The sequence below is a fragment of the Manis javanica genome, chromosome X (genome assembly GCF_040802235.1).
Source record: "Manis javanica isolate MJ-LG chromosome X, MJ_LKY, whole genome shotgun sequence".
Classification (NCBI taxonomy): domain Eukaryota; kingdom Metazoa; phylum Chordata; class Mammalia; order Pholidota; family Manidae; genus Manis; species Manis javanica.
Window position 1 is genome coordinate 63,775,500 of NC_133174.1, and position 20,315 is coordinate 63,795,814.

A 20,315-nucleotide genomic window follows, 5' to 3' on the forward strand; every position below is an offset into this window, starting at 1 on the left:
AAATGGATCAAATTCCTGAATATAAGTCATAAAGCCATAAAACTCTTAGATAAAATCATAGGCAAAAATCTCTTGGACATATACATGAGTGACTTCTTCATGAACATATCTCCCTGGGTAAGGGAAACAGTAGTAAAATGAACAAGGGGGACTATGACAATCTGAAAAACTTCTGTACAGCAAAGGACACCATCAATAGAACAAAAAGGCATCCTACAGTATGGGAGAATATATTCATAAATGACAGATCCAATAATGGGTTGACATCCAAAATATATAAAGAACTCACACACCTCAATGAACAAAAAGCAAATAATCCTATTAACAAATGGGCAGAGGATCTGAACAGACACTTCTCCAAAGAAGAAATTCAGATGGCCAACAGACACATGAAAAGATGCTCCACATCGCTCGTCATCAGAGAAATGCAAATTGAAACCACAATTTGATATCACCTCACACCAGTAAGGATCGCCATCATCCAAAAGACCAACAATAACAAATGTTGGCAAGGCTGTGGAGAAAGTGGAACCCTCCTACACTGCTGGTGGGAATGTAAATTAGTTCAACTATTGTGGAAAGCAATATGGAGGTTCCTCAAAGAGTTCAAAATAGAAATACCATTTGACCCAGGAATTCCACTTCTAGGAACTTACCCTAAGAAAACAGCAGCCCAGTTTGAAAAATACATATGCACCCCCATGTTTATCGCAGCACTATTTACAATCGCCAAGAAATGAAAGCAACCTAAGTGTCCATCAGTAAATGAATGGATAAAGAGGATGACGTACATATACACAATGGAATATTATTTAGCTATAAGAAGAAAACAAATCCTACCATTTGCAACAACATGGATGGAGCTAGAGGGTATTATGCTCAGTGAAATAAGCCAGGCGGAGTAAGACAAGTACCAAATGATTTCACTCATATGTGGAGTATAAGAACAAAGAAAACTGAAGGAACAAAACAGCAGCAGAATCACAGAACCCAAGAATGGATTAAGTTAACAAAGGGAAAGGGACTGGAGAAGTTTAGTGGGAAGGGAGGAATAAGGGTGGGTAAAATGAAAGAGGGCATTATGATTAGCATGTGTAATGTTGGCGGAGGGGGCTCGGGGAGGTCTGTGCAACACAGAGAAGACAAATAGTGATTCTACAGCATCTTACTACACTGATGGACAGTGACTGTAATGGGGTTTGTGGGGGGGACTTGGTGAAGGGGGCAGCTTAGTAAACATAATGTTCTTCATGTAATTGTAGATTAATGATACCAAAAAAAAATTCTACCAAAAAAAACCGCCTAAAGAATCCACCCCAAAACTGCTAGAACTAACTGATTTCAGCTTAGTTGCAGGGTACAATAGTAATACACAGATATCTGTGGCATTCCTATATACTAACAAAGAACTAGCAGAAAGAGAAATCATGAAAACAAATCCATTTACAATTGCATCAAAAAGAATAAAATACCAAGGAATAAACCTAACCAAGGAGGTGAAAAATCAATACACTGAAAACTACAAGACACTCATGAGAGAAATTAAAGAATACACCAGAAAATGGAAATAGTTACCATGCTCATAGAAAGGAAGAATTCATATTGACTGACATTGTGGGTAGTTGATTTAATTTTGCATTTGCTTCATAATTAATTGGTCCATTTCCTTTACTGTGGTTTTATTTTCTCTGGTGACTTCTATTTATCCTTAGGAGCACTTCCTTGTACAGCAGTCCCTTTAAAATACACTGGAGAGATGGCTTGTGGGTGGTAAATTCCCTGCTTCAAATTTAAATGGTAAACTTGCCAGGTAGTCTACTCTTGGTTCATTGCACTAAATATATCATGGTGCTCCCTTCTGGCTGGTAAGGTTTCTGCTGAGAAGTCTGATGATCCTTGATGGGTTTTCCTTTGTATGTAATATTTTGCCTCTCATGCTGATTTTAATACTCTGTCCTTGTCCTTGTTCTTTGCCATTTTAATTATTACATGTCTTGGTGTTGTCTTCCTTGGGTTCCTTGTGTTAGGAGATCTGTGCACTTCCATGGCCTAAGAGACTATTTCCTTCCCCAGATTGGTGAAATTTTCAACAATTATTTCTTCGGAGACTTTCTACTCCTTTTTCTCCCTCTTTTTCTTCTTGTACCCTATAATGCTAATATTGTTCCATTTGTTTTGGCTGCAGAGTTGTCTTATTATTCTTTCATTCCTAGAGATCCTTTTATCTCTCTGTGCCTTAGCTTTATTTGTATTTCTGTTCTCTAATTTGTATTTCATTTACCATGTCCTCTACCTAAGCTAATCTGTTTTTAAATCCCTCCATTGTATGTTTCCTTTCAGATACTGTATTTTTCAAAGTTTCTATCTCTTTCTTGAAGTCCTCCCTGATATCTTGAATATTTTTCTATAGCTCCGTGATCGTATTTATGTTGTTTATTTTGAAATCTTTATCAGGGATATTGGTGTTTTCAGTTTCACTTAGCCCTCTCTCAGGTGTCTGTTGGATTCTTGTTTGTACAAAATTATTTTGCTATTTCATTTTTCTAATGATTCCCATGGAAACTTTTTGTAGGCAGCACTCTCTATTACCTGGAAGCTCTTCTCTTAGAGCTGCCCAACATCTGGAGCAATGTCAGGGCTTGCAGTCACACAGCACCAGCACCTTCCAGGTGGAAAGAGCTCTTTCCTGCTTCCCAGCTGCAGTGCCTGTTTCCACTGCCAGGTCTAGTTGGCTGAGCATGCAGGGAGGTGTCTCTGCATTATGCCCCTGTAGCTTCTATAAGCCAGCCCACTGTCTGGCTTGCATGGTGTGATGGCTGGGCCAGCAGTTGTGTGAACCGGTGCTTGCCTGGAGAAAGGAGCAACAGGCTTCATATCACAGTGTGGGGCCTTGGTGCTGCATTTCCAGCTAGGGGGATGGAGGTTCTGAAACTCTTGAAATTCCCCAACCTGCTGGGCTGAGCATGCCAGGATGATTTTGTCCGCCTTTCATTTCTCCTGAGCAGCAAGTTCTGTGTAATCCTTGCCCCTTTAGCAGCCCTCTCACTACTGGGAAGTATTTCAAAGTTCCTGCCTTTATTTTGTCCTGGAGTAGCCTGTTTTGGGTACCTGTTCTCCACAAGTGGTTGGAATCTCAGGCTCTCTGAGTATTCTGCCTGTGTTTGCTTTCCAATTCAACTAATATCCAGAGAACCATGCAATGTGGGTTTGTGCTCCTGGAGTGAGCACAGTGGTGTGTTTTTAATGGTCCTGGGCTTTTACTCCCTTCCTACTCCATTTCTCTGTCTCCTTCTGCTGTAGGGGGGAGGGCATGGGTCCCACCAGATCACAATTTTGCTACTTTATCCTTTCCTGTGAAGTATTCTCCTTTCCCCAGATGTAGGCAGTCTGTTCTGCAGTCTTCAGGTTGCTCTTTCAGGATTAGTTTTAATTGCAGTATTTTTGTGTTATATGTGGTTTTGAGAGGAGGTTTCTGCCTCACTTCTCATGCCACCATCTTTTTTCTATTCAAGAGATTTTGGATAAGCAGTTCAAATTCATTACTTGTAGTCAGTCTATTCAGATTTTCTGTTTCTTCCTGGTCCAGTCTTGGAAGATTGTACATTCCTGGGAATTTGTCCATTTCTTCTGTGTTGTCCAATCTTGTGTCATATAATTTTTCACAGGATTCTCTTCTAATTCTTTTTTTGCATGGTTTCCGTTGTAATTTATCCTTTTACAATTCTGATCTTGTTTATTCATGACCTCCTTGATTTTATTCATAAATCTCACTAGGGGTTTGTCTATTTGGTTCATCTTCTCAAAGAACCAGTTCTTGGTTTCATTTATTTTTTTCTATTTCTTTCTTATTCTCAATTTTATATATTTCTGCTCTGATCTTTATTATGTCTCTCCTTTTCTTAACTTTGGGCTTCAGTGCTTCTTTTTCTAGTTTTAGTTGTGCATTTTTATTGTTTATTTTGGAATGCTCTTACTTCTTGAGATAGGTCGGTATTGCTATGAACTTCCCTCTTAGACCTTTGCTGCATCCCACATATTTTGAAATGTTTTATTTCTGTTTTCATTTGTCTCCATGTACTGTTTGATTTTCTCTCTGATTTATTCATTGATCATTTGATTATTTAGAAACAAGTTGTTTAGCCTCCATGTGTTTTTGTTTTTTTGTGTGTTCTTCATGCAATTTATTTCTAATTTCACATCACTGTGATCTAAAAAGATGGCCAACACTCTCGATTTTTTGGAACTTATTGATGCTCTATTTGTGTCCTAATATGTGATCTATTGTAGAGAATGATTCATATACCCTTGAGGAAGATGTATGTCATGCTTCTTTGGGGTGGAACTTTCTGTATATATCTGTTAAGTCCATCTGGTCTAATGTGTCCTTCAACACCTCTGTTTCCTTATTTATTTTCTCTCTGGATAATATGTCCATTGATGAATGTGGGCGTTAAAATCCTATAATGTGATTGTGATTATTTTATTTCTCTCTTTAGGTGATTTTGTATTTGTTTTACAAATTTAGATGCTCCTATATTGAGTGCATAGCTGTTTTTGATTGTTGTATTCTTTTGCTGGACTGATCCCTTTATCATTATGTAATGTCCTTCTTTGTCTCTTGTCACTTTTTGTAATAAGTCTATTTTGTCTGATATAAGTAGTACTACTACTGCTTTTTTCTCTCTATTGTTTGCATGCTATATCTTTTTCCATCCATTCACTTTCAGTCTATGTTTGTATTTATGAAATGAGTGTTTGTAGGCAGCATGTAGATGGGCCTTGTTTCTTCATCCATTCTGCCAGCCCATGTCTTTTGATTGGTGCATTTAATCCATTTGCATTTAAGGTAATTTTTTATATGTATGTACTTTTTGCCATTCTGTTAACTATTTTCCAGTTGTTTTTGTAGTTCATCTGTTTTTCTTTTCCTCTCAGTATTCGTCTCTTGTGATTTGTTGGTTTTCTTTAGTGTTATGCTTGGATTCTTTATGAAAAAATTTTTTTTGTGTCTCATAGGCTTTAAGTTTGTGGTAACCATAAAGTTCATAGGTTTCTAAACATATTAGTCTATGTTAAAATTATGTCAAATTGCTCTATTTGAACATAATCTAAGATTACTACTTTTTTATTCTACTTTTTCTTCCACATTTTATGTATGTTATACTCTACATCTTTTCTGTATGCCTTGACTGATTTTGTGTGTGGTTGATTTTACTACTTTTTTTAACTTCACACTTGCTTAGCAATTAATTGGTCTGTTGCCTTTAGTAAAGATTAATTTTCACTGGTCAAAAATATTTAGACCTTATAACATTTCCATATATAGAAGTCCTGTAGCATATCCTGTAAGGCTGTTTTTATGGTGATGAATTCTTTGGAATTTCATTTATTTGGAAAAGTTTTAATCTATCCAATTCTGAATAATAACCTTGCTGAATAGAGGATTCTTGGGTGTAGGTTTTTCCTTTCAATATATTAAATATTTCATTCCACTGCCTTCTTGCCTGTAAAGTTTGTGCTGAGAATTCTGCTGTTAGCCTAATGGAGTTTCCCTTATAACTAACTGTGCTGTTCTTTTGCTGCTTTTAGTATTCTTTTTCTTTAATCCTTACCATTTTAATTAGTATATATCTTGGTGTTGACTTCATGGGTTTCTTTTGTTAGGGGCTCTCTAAATTTTTAGGACCCAGGAATCTATTTTCTTTCCCCAATTGAGAAATTCTTCAGCTATTATTTCTTCGAAGACTTTCTACTCCTTCCCTCTCTTCTCCTTCTGGGACCCCTATTATGGAAATATTGTTTCATTTTGAGTTGTTCCATAGCATTCCTAGCATCTTCTCATTTTTATAAATTCTCTTTTCTTCTTTTCCTCAGCTTGGTTACTTTGCTGTTCTCTATCTTCCATCATACTGATTCTTTCCTCCACTTCCAGCAGTTCACTGTTTATTCTTTCCATTGTAATTTTCCTTTCAGTTATTGTATTTTTCAGTTCTTAGTTGCTCTTTTTCAAAATTTTACCTCTTTGTTGAAGCTTTTCCTGATATTCTCAATACTTTTTCCCAGGTCAGTGAGCATCTTTTTGACCATTACTTTGAAATTTCAAAGATTGGTAATCTCCATCTCATTTAGCCCTTTTTCTGATGTCTTCTCTTGTTCTTTTGTTTGTAACATATTCCTCTGGCTCCTCATTTTATCTGTGTTTCTGTGTTTCTTCCTTTGTATTAGATAGATCTGCCATGAACCCCAGTCTAGGAAGTAATGGCTTTATAAAGTGTGTATCCTGTGGTACTCAGAAGCTCAAGACTTTGTTTACTAGAGCCTGGTTCTCTTTTGGGGCTGAGCCACATTTGCTGCTAGTGGGCTGTGGATATGGCCCACCTTTCTGCATGTCTGCTGGTAGCATCTTATTCCCACAGCTCAGCTCTCCATGCCCTTTATGTGATGTAAGCTGCTCTTGATTATTCACTGTGGGCAGGGCCATCCTCTTGCTGTTTGTCAGCAATGGCAGGCTGCTGCTGGGCTCAGTGGGTCAGAAAGTATGGATGCACAGAGGATAACTGCCATGGGGCTGAGCCACCAGCAAGGGAGATGGAGTGGTTGGAGCTTACTCCCATAAGCACCTGGCCAGTTAGGCTTAAGGAGGCCTGAAGAGGTATCATCCACCTGCACTTTCTTCTCTTTGGAAAATGCCCTCTGACCCCCACTCCTCTCTCATACTTCCCACTGATGGTCAATCTTTCAATCTGCCACCTCTGTGTTGGGTTTCAATGGGACTGACAAAACATGTTTTCCATCCAGAATCAGCAGGAATCTAAGCCCCCAACAGTGCTCCCAGACTCTATTGTGTCAATCTCATTTAATCATGAATGCCAAATGCAGTATGGACTCATGTTCTCAGAACAGATCACCAGGGACAGGTGTGCTGAATCCCTAAGCATTTATCTTCTCACTCTCACTTGTGGGACAGGGTGGGGAAAGGCTTGCATCCTGTTGTATCATGGTTCTTCCCGCTTACCCTTCTCAATGTGATTTTCTCTTCTTTACTGGGTATACATGGTCTGCTCTGCAGTCTTCAGGTCATTTTCAGGGTTAGTTTTATCTGCTGCAGTTTTTTCCCTGGTTTGTAAGTGGAAGGAGGAGGTTTTCACTAGGCCTTCCTACTTTGCCATCTTTATTTTACAGTTTTTTAATTAACATGTGTTCTATATAGCACCCTACATATATAGCAGTCTTTGCTAACATAATCTTTGTTTAATTTCAAATGCAGTCATATAGCACTATATTCTTACTTCCTCTCCTCCATGTTAATGTACATGATGTTTTACTTTACACCTTTTTTATTTAGTGATTGCCTTACCTAATTTTTTAGATATAGTTGACTTCACCACTTTTGTCTTTTAGCATTCATACTGGCTTAATTGATCTGCTAACTTTACTATATGTTTGCTTTTACAAGTGAATATTTTTCTTTGGTTTATTTTCTTGCTTCTAGTTATGGGCTGTTCTTTTCCTCTTAAAGGAGTCCCTTTAACATTTCTTGTAGGGCTGTTTAGTGATGATGAACCCCTTTAACTTATGTTTATCTGAGATACTCTTTATCTCTTCTTCAATTGAATGATAATGTTGCTGTATAGAGTATTCTTAGCTGCATAGTTTTTTATTTAGCCCTTTGTATATATCATACCATTGCATTCTGGCCTATGACATTTCTTCTGAAAAAATTAACGAATACCCTTATGAGGTTTTCCTTGTACTTAAACCATTGCTTTTCTCTTGCTGCTTCAATGCTCTCTTTAAACCCATTGAGATCAATGATTCAACTGGGTATGCAGCCTTTTTAACCAACTTCCCTGATGTGGAAAGAAAGCCTGGGTGTGCACCTTTTAAAGAATGTAGTTTTCCCTCTTTAATCTAATCTCAATGTAAGGAAGATAAAAAGAGAAAGAAAATATTATGGTTCTTTTAAGGTACATAATAATGGTGATCTTGTAACCAGATCAGACATAGATCCAATCTCACTCCTCTCCATTCTTTTTATTTATTAAGGTGAAATTCACATAACACAAAATTATAATTTTAAAGTGTATAATTCAGAAGTATTTCATATATTCACAATATTGTGCATCCACTATGTATATCATCTTTGAAAATATTTATAATGAATGTACATAGATTCATCATAACCATGTATAGTCTATTGTTTCATTATAGTTCACTCTTAATGGGTTTGGGAAAAAGTACAATTATATTATCGATCATTACAGTATTATGCAAAGTATTTTCACTGCCATTAGAATCCTCTGTGCTCCAGGAGGATTACACATGGTGGTGTGACAGGTGACAAAAAGGCTTCTCCCTAAAACTGCATATAATATGAAAATATAATTAATACAACTAATCCTGAAAGAGCAACAGGAAAGAGGACTGCATCAGACTGAATACACCTGGAGAAAAGAGCAGACCTCATGGAACAGGGTAGTATACCAAAGCTGTGGCCCAGCAGGAACAAAGCCCTTCCTCAACCCCAGCTCGCTGGCTGGAGGAAGAGAAACAGAGCGGAGAGGGAGTGGCCTAGGACTGCTGAATACCTAACTCCAGAGATCTGCTCTGAAAGCACAAACCTACATTTCATGATGCTTTCATGATACTCTCATGATTAGGGGATTGGGAAGCTAAGACAGGCAGCATTCCAAGAGAGACTGAGTTCCCAGCTGCTTGTGGAAAGCAGGAACCCATATCCAGCTGCTCTGGGAAAAAAGAAAGGCAAGCAGTCTGAGAGACTTCCTAACAAGGAAACCCTTAGCAAGAAGGCTGCTAAAGGGGCAAAGATTGCACAGAAATTCCTGCTCAGGAGAAAGGACAGGTAGACAAAATTGTCTGGGTGCACACTGCCCAGCAGGTTGGGAACTTTCACGATTTCCAGGTGCTTCAGCTCCCTGGCTCACTGCATGGCTCCAAGGACCCCTTCCATGATTGGAAGCCTACAGCACCTACTCCCAGCCAGCCCCACCAAGCTCACAAACCAGCAAACTCTACCCTGGCATTAGGCCAGCCAGAGGGAAGATCTGTCTATAGCAACTACAAATGCAAGATATAGAGGCTTATACCTGTGTTCTTGGCCCACTGGTTCAGGCAGTGGAGACAGGCATAGCAGCCGGGAAACAGGAAACAGCTCTTTCCTCCCCCCCAGGCACCAATACCACTCCCCTGCAAACCCTGACATTGCTTCAGGGGTTGAGCAACTCCAGAGAGTAGAGCTTCTGGACACTAGAGGGCGCCATGTACAAATATGAAATGCCAAAAGAACCTGGTTCAGAGTAAAATTAATATAACTCTTGAGAAAGATGACATCTACCTCATGACTCTTCCTTAAAGGGAGTTCAAAATAAAAATAATTAACATGATAATGGAGGTACAGAAATATGTTCAAGAACTCAGGAATGAATTCTAGTCAGAGATCCAATCATTAAAGAGCACAATGGAGGGTATTAAAAGCAGATTGGATATGGTGGAGGAGATGATAAATGAAATACAAACTAGAGAAGAGTAATACAAAGAAGCTGAGGCACAGAGAGAAAAAAGGATCTCCAAGAATGAAAGAATATTGAGAGATCTGTGTGACCAATCCAAACAGAAAAGTATTTGTATTATAGGGGTACCAGAAGAAGAAGAAGAGAGAGAAAGGGATAGAAAGTGTCTTTGAGGAGATAATTGCTGAAAACTTCCCCAATCTCGGGAAGGAGGTGGTCTCTCAGGTGATGGAGATCCACAGACCTCCCGACACAAGGGACCCAAGGAAGATAACACCAAGACATACAGTAATTAAAATGGCAAAGATCAAGGATAAGGACAGACTATTAAAAGCAGGCAGAGAGAAATAAGATCACATACAAAGGAAAGCTCATCAGGCTAACATCAGACTTCTCAGTAGAAACCTTACAGGCCAGAAGGGAGTGGCATGATGTATTTAATACAATGAAGCACAAGGGACTGGAACCAACATTACTTCATCTGGAAAGGTTATCATTTAAACTTGAAGGAAGAATTAAACAATTTCCAGATAAACAAAAGCTGAGAGAATTTACCTCCCACAAACCATCTCTACAGTCTATTTTGGAGGGACTGCTATAGATGGAAGTATTCTGAAGGTTAAATAGATGTCACCAGAGGTAAGAAAACCACAGTAAAGAAATTAGAAGAGCTAATTACTAAGCAAATGTAAAATTAAATTAACTATCCCCAAAGTCAATCAAGGGATAGACAAAGAGTACAGAATATGATACGTAATATGTAAAGAATGGAGGAGGAAGAAAAAGGAGAAGGAAAAGAAAAGAACCCTTAGATTGTGTTCATAATAGCATATTAAGGAAGTTAAGTTAGACTCTTAGATAGTAAGGAAGTTAACCTTGAACCTTTGGTAATAATGAATCTAAAGTCTGCAATGTCAATAAGTACATACCTATTGATAATCACCCTGAATATAAATGGACTTAATGCACCAATCAAAAGACATAGAGTAACTGAATGGAGTAAAAAACAAGACCCATCTATATGCTGCCTACAAGAGACTCACTTTAAACCCAAAGACATACACAGAGTAAAAGTGAAGGGATGGAAAAAGATATTTCATGCAACTAATAGAGAGAAAAAAGCAGGAGCTGCAGTACTTGTATAAGACAAAATAGACTTCAAAACAAAGAAAGTCACAAGAGACAAAGAAGGACATTACATAATGATAAATGGGTCAATTCAGCAAGAAGACATAAACATTACAAATATCTATGCTCCCAACACAGGAGCACCTACATATGTGAAACAAATACTAACTGAATTAAAATGGGAAATAGAATGCAATGGATTCATTCTAGGAGACTTCAACACATCACTCACTCTGAAGGACAGATTAACCAGACAGAAAATAAGTAAGGACACAGAGGCACTGAACAACACATTAGAACAGATGGACCTAACAGACATCTATGGAACTCTACACCCAAAAGCAGTAGGATACACATTCTTCTCAAGTGCACATGGAACATTTTCAAGAATAGATCATATACTAGGCCACAAAAGGAGCATCAGTAAATTTGAAAAGATTTAAATTGTACCAACCAGTTTCTCAGACCACAAAGGTATGAAACTAGAAATAAATTATGCAAAGAAACTGAAAAATCCCACAAACACATGTAGGCTTCACAACATGCTCCAAAATCACCAATGGATCAATGACCAAATAAAATCAGGGATCAAGCAATATATGGAGACAAATGACAACAATAATTCAATACCACAAAATCTGTAGAATGCAGCCAAGGTCGTGCTAAGAGGAAAGTATATTGCAATACAGGCCTACCTCAGGACAGAAAAACAATCCCATATAAGCAGTCTAAACTTACAATTAATGAAACTAGAAAGTGAAGAACATATGAGGACCAAAGTCGGTAGAAGAAGGGGCATAATGTAGATAAGAGCAGAAATAAATAAAATTGAGAAGAGTATAACAATTGAAAGAAACAATGAAAACAAGAGCTGTTTCTTTGACAAAATAAACAGAATAGACAAACCCCTAGCCAGACTTATCAAGAAAAAAAGAGAGTCTACACATAAACAGAATCAGAAATGAGAAAGGAAAAATCACTACAGACACCAAAGAAATACAAAGAATTATTAGAGAATACTATGAAAAATAATGTGCTAACAAACTGGATAACCTAGAAGAATTGGACAACTTTCTAGAAAAATACAACCTTCCAAGGCTGACCCTGGAAGAAACAGAAAATATGAACAGGCCAATTTTCAGCAATGAAATTGAACTAGTAATCAAAATCTACCTAGGAACAATATCCCTGGACCAGATGGCTTCACCACTTAATTTTATCAAACATTTAGTGAAGACCTAATACACATCCTCCTTAATGTTTTCCAAAGAGTAGAAGAAGAGGGAATACTTCCAAACTCATTCCATGGGGCCAGCATCACTCTAATACCAAAATCAGGCAAAGATATCACACACAAAACAACTACAGGCCAATATCCCTGATGAACATACATGCAAAAATACTCAACAAAATATTAGCAAATCGAATTCAAAAAACATTAAGAGGATCATCTACCATGATCAAGTAGGATTTATTCCAGGGATACAAGGATCATACAACATTCGAAAATCCATCAACATCATCTAGCACATCAACAAAAAGAAGGACAAAAACCACATGACCATCTCCATAGATGCTGAAAAACATTTGACAAAATTCAACATCCATTCATCTTAAAAACTCCCAGCAAAATGGGTATAGAGGGCAAGTACCTCAACATAATAAAGGTCATATATGACAAACCCACAGCCAACATTATACTTAACAGCAAGAATGTGAAAGCATGTCCTATAAGACAGGGAACAAGACAAGGATGCCCACTTTCCCATTTCTATTCAAGATAGTACTGGAGGTCCTAGCCATGGCAATCAGACAACACAAAGAAATAAAAGGCATCCAGATTCTCAAGGAAGAAGTTAAACTGTCCCTGTTTTCAGATGATATGATATTGTACATAAAAAATCCCTAAAGAATCCACTCCAAAATGACTAGAGCTAATATCTGAATTCAGCAAAGTTGCAGGATATAAAATTAAGCACAGAAATCTGTGGATTTCCTTTACACAAATAGTGAACTGGCAGAGAGAGAAATCAGGAAAACAATTCCATTAACAATTGCATCAAAAAGAGTAAAATACCTAGGAATAAACCTAACTATGGAAGTGAAAGACCTTTACTCTGAAAACTACAAGACACTCATGAGAGAAATTAAAGAAGATACCAATAAATGGAAACACATCCTCTGCTCATATATAGGAAGAATTAATATTGTCAAAATGACCATCTTGTCTAAAGCAATCTATAGATTCAATGCAATTCCTATCAAAATACCAACAGCATTATTCAATGAACTAGAGAAAATCGTCCTAAAATTCATATGGAACCACAAAAGACCTGGAACAGCCAAAGCAATTCTGAGAAAGTTGGGGGATTATGCTCCCCAACTTTAAGCTCTTCTACAAAGCCACAATAATCAAGACAATTTAGTATGGCAGAAGAACAGACCCTTAGACCAATGGAACAGACTAGAGAGCCTTGATATAAACCCAACCATATATGGTCAATTAATATATGATAAAGGAGCCATGGACATACAATGGGGCTATGAAAGCCTCTTCAATAGCTGGTGTTAGCAAATCTGGACAGCTACATGCAGCAGAATGAAACTGGATTGTTGTTTAACCCCATACACAAATGTAAACTCGAAATGGATTAACAACTTGAATGTAAGTCATGAGACCACAAAACTCTTAGAAGACAACATAGGCAAACATCTTCTGAATATAAGCATGAGCAACCTCTTCCTGAATGCATCTCCTTGAGAAAGGGGAACAAAAGCAAAAATGAACACAAGGGACTACATCAAACTAAAATTTTCTGTATGGCAAAAGACACCATGAACAGAACAAAAAGGCACCCTACCATATGGGAGAATATATTTGTAAATGACATATCCAACAAGGGGTTAACTTCCAAAATAAATAAATAACTGACATGCCTCAACACCCCAAAAGCAAATAACCCAATAAACAAATGGGCAGAGGATATGAAGAGACAGTTCTCCAAAGAAGAAATTCAGATGGCCAACAGACACCTGAAAAGATGCTCCACATCACCAATCATCAGGGAAATGCAAATTAAAACCACAATGAGATATCACCTCACACCAGTAAGGATGGCCAGCATAGAAAAGACTAGGAACAAGAAATTCTGGAGAGGATGTGGAGAAAGGGGAACCCTCCTACACTGCTGGTGGAAATGTAAGCTAGTTCAGCCATTGTGGAAAGCAATATGGAGGTTCCTCAAAAAACTCAAAATAAAAATACCATTTGACCCAGGAATCCCACTCCTTGGAATTTATCCAAATAATACAACTTCTCAGATTTAAAAAGACATATGCACCCCTATGTTTATTGCATAACTTTTTACAATAGCCAAGACATGGAAGCAACCTAAGTGTCCATCAGTAGATGAATGGATAAAGAAGATATGGTACATGAACACAGTGGAATAGTATTCAGCCATAAGAAAGAAACAAATCCTCCCATTTGCAACAACATGGATGGAGCTGGAGTGAAATAAGTCAGGCGGAGAAAGACAAATGTCAAATGATTTCCCTCATTTGTGGAGTATAAGAACGAAGTAAAACTGAAGGAACAAAATGGCAGCAGACTCAGAGTTTCCAAGAATGGACTAGTCATTACCAAAGGGGAGGTATGTGTAAGGGCGGGTAGGAAGGAAAGGAGAAGGGGATGGAGGGGTATTATGTTTAGTACACATGGTGTGGGGGATCATGGGGAGACCAGCACAGAGACAGTACATAGTAAATCTGTGGCATCTTGCTGCACTGATGGATAGTGAGTGTATCGAGGTATGGGTGGGGACTTGATAATATGGGTAAATGTAGTAACCACATAGTTTTTACATGTGAAACCTTCATAAGAATGTATATCAATCATACCTTAATAAAAAATTAAAGAAAAATAATCCTCTGCACTCCAGCTATTTACCCCTCTGATGACCCCATTCCCTGGCAACCAGTGATCTTTTAACTGTCTCCATTGTTTTGTCTTACAATGTCTTGATAACGCTTTTCTTTTTAACATTGTGTAATATTCCATTGTCTGGGTGTATCACAGTTTACTCCTCCACTGAAGGATATCTTTATTTTTTCCAACTTTTAGCATTTATAAATTAAGCTGATAGAAATATTTCTGTACAGATTTTTTGTGTGTACATAGCTTTCAACTCCTTTGTGTAAAAACCAAGGAGCATAATTCGTACATTGTATGGTAAGCATATGTTTAGTTTTGTAAGAAACTGAAATTCATGAACTAAGATATGATATGAAAAAGAACTTCCAACATCAGCACTCTCGGGAAGACTCATGCCAGAAGATGACCATCAAAAAACCCCAACAAAGATCCATGCACTGCCAGAGGTGTAGATGCACTCATCCCACCAGTTCCTGGACTTGCCATGGGAATGAAGAAGGAGATATCTAAGCTGGCCTGTGCATACAGCAAAACAACAAATTTGACAGGATCTAAACTGTTGGATCTCAACCAAGAATTAGGAGAAGTGCAAATTGTAGTGCTCCAAAATCTTACAACTACAGACTATTTACTGTTAAAAGAACATATGGGATGTGAACAGTCCCCAGGAATGGGTTGTTTTAATTTGTCTGATTTCTCTCAGACTGTTCAAGTTTAGTTGGACAATATTCACCATATTATAGATAAGTTTTCACAAATGCCTAAGGTGCCTAACTGGTTTTCTTGGTTTCACTGGAGACCGCTGGTAATTACAGGTATGCTTTGGTTACGTAACTGTACTCCTATTATGTTAATGTGTGTGTGCAATTTAATTAGTAGTTTAAAACCTATACATGCTGAAGTTACTCTACAAGAAGGTATGTCAAAGAAATAATCAATCTTCCCAGGTTTTCTTCCACCTGCTACTTCTATAGCTTTTCTTCTTCCTTCCTAATTATAACCCTTAAGTAGAATTCGTGCCTCATATCGAATTTACCGAGCATCATAATTCTTCCAAGTGGTAAAGACACCTCAAGAAAAATGCTGGTCATAGAAGCCACAGGGCGTAAAATATGCAAAGAAGTAAAGTAAAAAGCTAACCTTTTCAAACAATAAGGCTTCTCTCTCACTTACCAACTTAACATTTCCCTGTATGGCCCCGGATGATGACTGGTTAGCCAGAGACGGGTAAGATTCATCAAGGGAGGAACAACCTAAGACAGGCACAGTCACAGGGGGGCCATCAGGTGAGAAAATGGGGATCAACAGAGGTGAGGCTTAGAACCTCCCCCCCCCCCCCGTTCTGAGAGAAATCTGCATACGTGGATGTTTTATTGCCCTATTCTAGCTTGGATTAACACAGTCTGCAGGCACACACCTGATCATCTACATTTGCTCTCTTACAACACTAAACTAAGTTTTCTACCTTTATCTTGTATCTACCTACTACTTCAGCATTTTATTAAAAATAATAATAAAGAGAGAAATGTGGTATCCACGTATAAATCAAGTATAAAAATCAAATGAATATTCATATTTGAACTGACTGTTTATAGTTCATAATGCATGATCAAAACCAAAAGCCTCTGTGATGACTGTCCTTGTAATGTTCACCATGTAACTTATTCATTATGTAAGAATTTGTTCTCCATGTAAGAACTTGTTCATTATGCTTCAGAAGATTGGAGACTGATGAAAATTAGGCTTGGGGTGGATTAATGATTGTGCATTGAGCATTGACCCCCCTATACAGAATTTTATTGTGGTTAACAACCATTTGATCAATAAATATGAGAGATGCTCTCACAAAAAACAAAAAAGTACACACTTCCAAGTGTAAAATAAATAAGTAACTGGGATGTAATGTGTAGCATAAGGAATATAGTCAAAATATTGTAACAACTTGGTATGGTGATAGCTGGTACCTAGAATTTTCATGTATATAAATGTTAAATCACTGTGTTGTACACCTGAAACTGGTGTAATTCTGTGTGTCAACTACCCTTCAATAAAAAAAAAAACTGAAATTCTTCCAAAATGGGGTATCATTTTGCACTCCCACCAGCAATGAATGGGAATGCCTGTTGCTGCACATGATTGTCAGTATTGTTATTAGTGTTCCAGATTTTGGCCAGTCTAATAAATGTGCATTGGTATGCCATTGTTTTAATTTGTGTATACCTGATCGCATATCATGTGAAGCATCTTTTCATGTGCCTATTAGCTATTTGTATACCCTTTTCAGTGATGCATCTGTTAAGGTCTTTGGCCATTTGCTAACCAGGTTGTTTTTTCCTATTAAGTTTTAGGAGTTCTTTGTATGTTTTGAATAACAGTTCTCTAACTGATATTCCTTTTGCAAATATTTTCTCCCAATCTATGGCTGTTCTTTTCCTTCTATTGACATTGTCTGTTGTAGAACAGAAGTTTTTAACTTTAATGAAGTCCAACATATCATTTCTCTCATGGACTATGCCTTTGATTGTGGAAGTGAAAGGTCATTGACATACGCAAGGTCATGTAGGCTTTCTCCTATGATGTCTTTAAGGAAATTGTACTTTTGCAATTATATTTAGGTCTATGATCCATTACGAATTAATTTTGCAAAGGGCATAAGGTCTGAGTCTAGATTTTTTTTGCATGTGGTATCTCAGTGTTCTAGAACATTTGTTGAGAAAAGTATCTTTGCTCCATTGTATTGTCTTTGCCCCTTTGTCAAATATCCATTGACTATATACATGTGAGTCCATTTCTGTGCTGTCTATTTTGTTCCACTGATCAATTTTTCTGTTCTTTCATCAATACCACACTGTGTTGATTGTTGTAGCTTTATAGTAAGCCTTGAAGTCGGATAGGGTTAGTTCTCCATCTTTGTTTTCTTCAGTATTGCATTGGCTATTTCTGGGTCTTTTTCCTTAAGAATCAGTTTGTCAATATCCACAAAACACTTTTTGGAATTTTGATTGGGACTGCAATGAATATAAGATCAAGTTGGGAAAAACTGACATCTTGACAATATTGAGTCTTTCTTTACATGAACATGGAATCCCTCTCCACTTACCTAGTTATTCTTTAATTTTATTAATCAGAATTTTGGACTTTTTATCATATAGATCCTGTACATATTTTGTTAGATTTATACCCTAGTATTTTATTTTTGTGGGTGCTAATTATAAGTAGTATTGTGGTTTTAATTTCCACTTGCTCATTTATGACATAGAAAACAATTAACTTACATATTAACCTTGTATCCTGCAACCTTGCTAAAATTGTTTATTAGTTCCAGGAGTCATGTTGTTTATTTTTGATCTTCTACAAAGATCATGTTACCTGTGAACAAAGATATTTCCTCTTTCCCAATCTATATGTATTTGTTTCCTTTTCTTGTCTCATTGCAAATAGCTAGAACTACCAGTATGATGTTGAAAAGGAGTGATGAGAGGAGACATTCTTGCTTTGTATCTGATCTTACTGGGAAAACTTTGAGTGTCTTACATTAAGTATGACATTAGCTGTAATGTTTTTGTAGACGTTATCAAGTTAAGGATGTTCTCTATTCCTAATTTGCTGAGAATTATCATGAATGAGTGTTGAATTTAATCAAATTCATTTACTTCATCTGTTAAGATCATGTGATTTTTCCTTTTAGCCTATTTATGTGATTGATCACATTAAGTGATTTTTAAATATAAACCAGCTTTGCATATCTGAGATAAATCCCACTTGGTTCTGATGCATAATTTTAAATAAACTTTTGGATGCAATTTACTCATATTTTATTGAGGATTTTTACATCTATGTACATGAGAGATATTTTTGTCTTGGTCTGGTGTGAGTATTGGGGTAATGCTGGCCTTATAGAATAAGGTAGGTAATATTCCCTCTGGTTCTGTTCTCTGAAAGTGATTATAGAGATTTGGTATTATTTCTTCTTTAAATATGTGTTAGAATTCACCAGTGTGCCCATTTGGACATGGTGCTTTCTGTTTTGGAATGTTATCAATTATTGATTCAGGCTCTTGAATAGATACAAGTCTATTCAAATTGTATAATAATTCTTGCAAGAGTTTTGACAGATTGTGTCTTTCAAGGGATGGGTCCATTTTATCTAGGTCATCAAATTTGTGGACATAGAGTTGTTCATAGTATACCTATATTACCCTTTTAATGTAATGTCCATGAACTGTAATGATGCACCATTTTTAATTTCTGATATTTGTAATTTATGTCTTTTTTTTTAGCTTAGAGACATATCAATTTTATTGATTTTTTAAAAAAGGATATTTATGGGGAGCCAGGATGGCGGCGTGAGTAGAGCAGTGGAAATTTCCTCCCCAAAACACATAGAGCTATGAAAATATAACAAAGAAATCTCTTCCTAAAATAGAGACCAGAGGACACAGGACAACATCCAGACCACATCTACACCTGCAAGAACCCAGCGCCTTGCGAAGGGGGTAAGATACAAGCCCCGGCCCGGCGGGCCCCGAGCGCCCCTCCCCCCGGCTCCCGGCGGGTGGAAAGAAACCGAAGCGGTTTTTTTTTTTTTTTGGCGAGTGCTTTTCAGAAGCCTTAAAGGGACAGGAACTCCAGTACTAGGGAGGCAGAGCAGCAGGACTGGTGAGCGGGTGCCTGGGACCGGTGCCTGAGGACAAAGAATATCGCGCGTTTTTCCCTGCGGGACTGGTAGGTGGGTGCCTGAGACTGGCGCCTGAGGACGGAGGAAATTGTGCGTTTCCCCCCCCCCTTTTTTTTTCTCTTTTTGGCGAGTGCTTTTTGGAAGCCTTAAAGGGACAGGGACCCCAGTGCTAGGGAGGCAGGGCAGCGGGACTGGTGACCGGGTGCCTGGGACCGGCACCTGAGGACAAAGAATATCCCGTGTTTTTCCCTGCAGGACCGGTGGGCGGGTGCCTGAGACCGGCGCCTGAGGATGGAGGAAATCGCGCATTTTCCCCCTTTTTTTTTCTCTTTTTGGCGAGAGCTTTTTGGAAGCCTTAAAGGGACAGGGACCATGGTGCTAGGGAGGCAGAGCAGCAGGACCGGTTAGTGGGTGCCTGGGATTGGTACCTGAGGACAAAGAATATCGCGCGTTTTTCCCTGCGGGACCGGTGGGCGGGTGCCTGAGACTGGCGCCTGAGGACGGAGGAAATCGCGCGTTTCCCCCCCTTTTTTTTTTCTCTTTTTGGCGAGTGCTTTTTGGAAGCCTTAAAGGGACAGGGACCCCGGTGCTAGGGAGGCAGAGCAGCAGGACCGGTGAGCGGGTGCCTGGGACCGGCGCCTGAAGACAAAGAATATCGCGCGTTTTTCCCTGGGAGACCAGTGGGCGGGTGCTTTTTGGAAGCTTTGAAGGGACAGGGACCCCGGTGCTAGGGAGGCAGGGCAGCAGGACCAGTAAGCGGGTGCCTGGGACTGGCGCCTGAGGATAAAAAAAAAAATTCGCTTGTTTTTTCCTTTTTTTTTTTTCTCTTCCCTCTCTCATTGTTGCTGTTGTTGTTTTGGTTTGGAGAGTGCTTTTTGGAAGTCTTAAAGGGGCAGGACAAGACACTTAGACCAGAGGCAGGGAATCTGGGGATCTCTGGGCACTCTAACCCCCTGGGAAACAGGGAGAACAGAGGCCCCTTATGGAGATAAATAGCCTCCCGGCCGCTCCCCCTCCAATGGTGCTCCACCACTTTGGAGGAGCA

At 38.3% G+C, this 20,315-nt stretch overlaps 1 protein-coding gene across 1 annotated transcript in view; it reads left to right on the top strand.

Moving 5' to 3' along the window:
- Positions 1–19,222, top strand: part of LOC108408247 (protein PBDC1) — a 170,579-nt gene extending 151,357 nt beyond the window's left edge. Inside the window, exon 9 of the mRNA XM_073227826.1 lies at positions 19,019–19,222. Within this exon, the coding sequence (XP_073083927.1) occupies positions 19,019–19,207 (189 nt within the window). The 3' untranslated portion in view covers positions 19,208–19,222. The remainder of the gene's footprint in view (positions 1–19,018) is intronic.
- Positions 19,223–20,315: the final 1,093 nt, after the last annotated feature.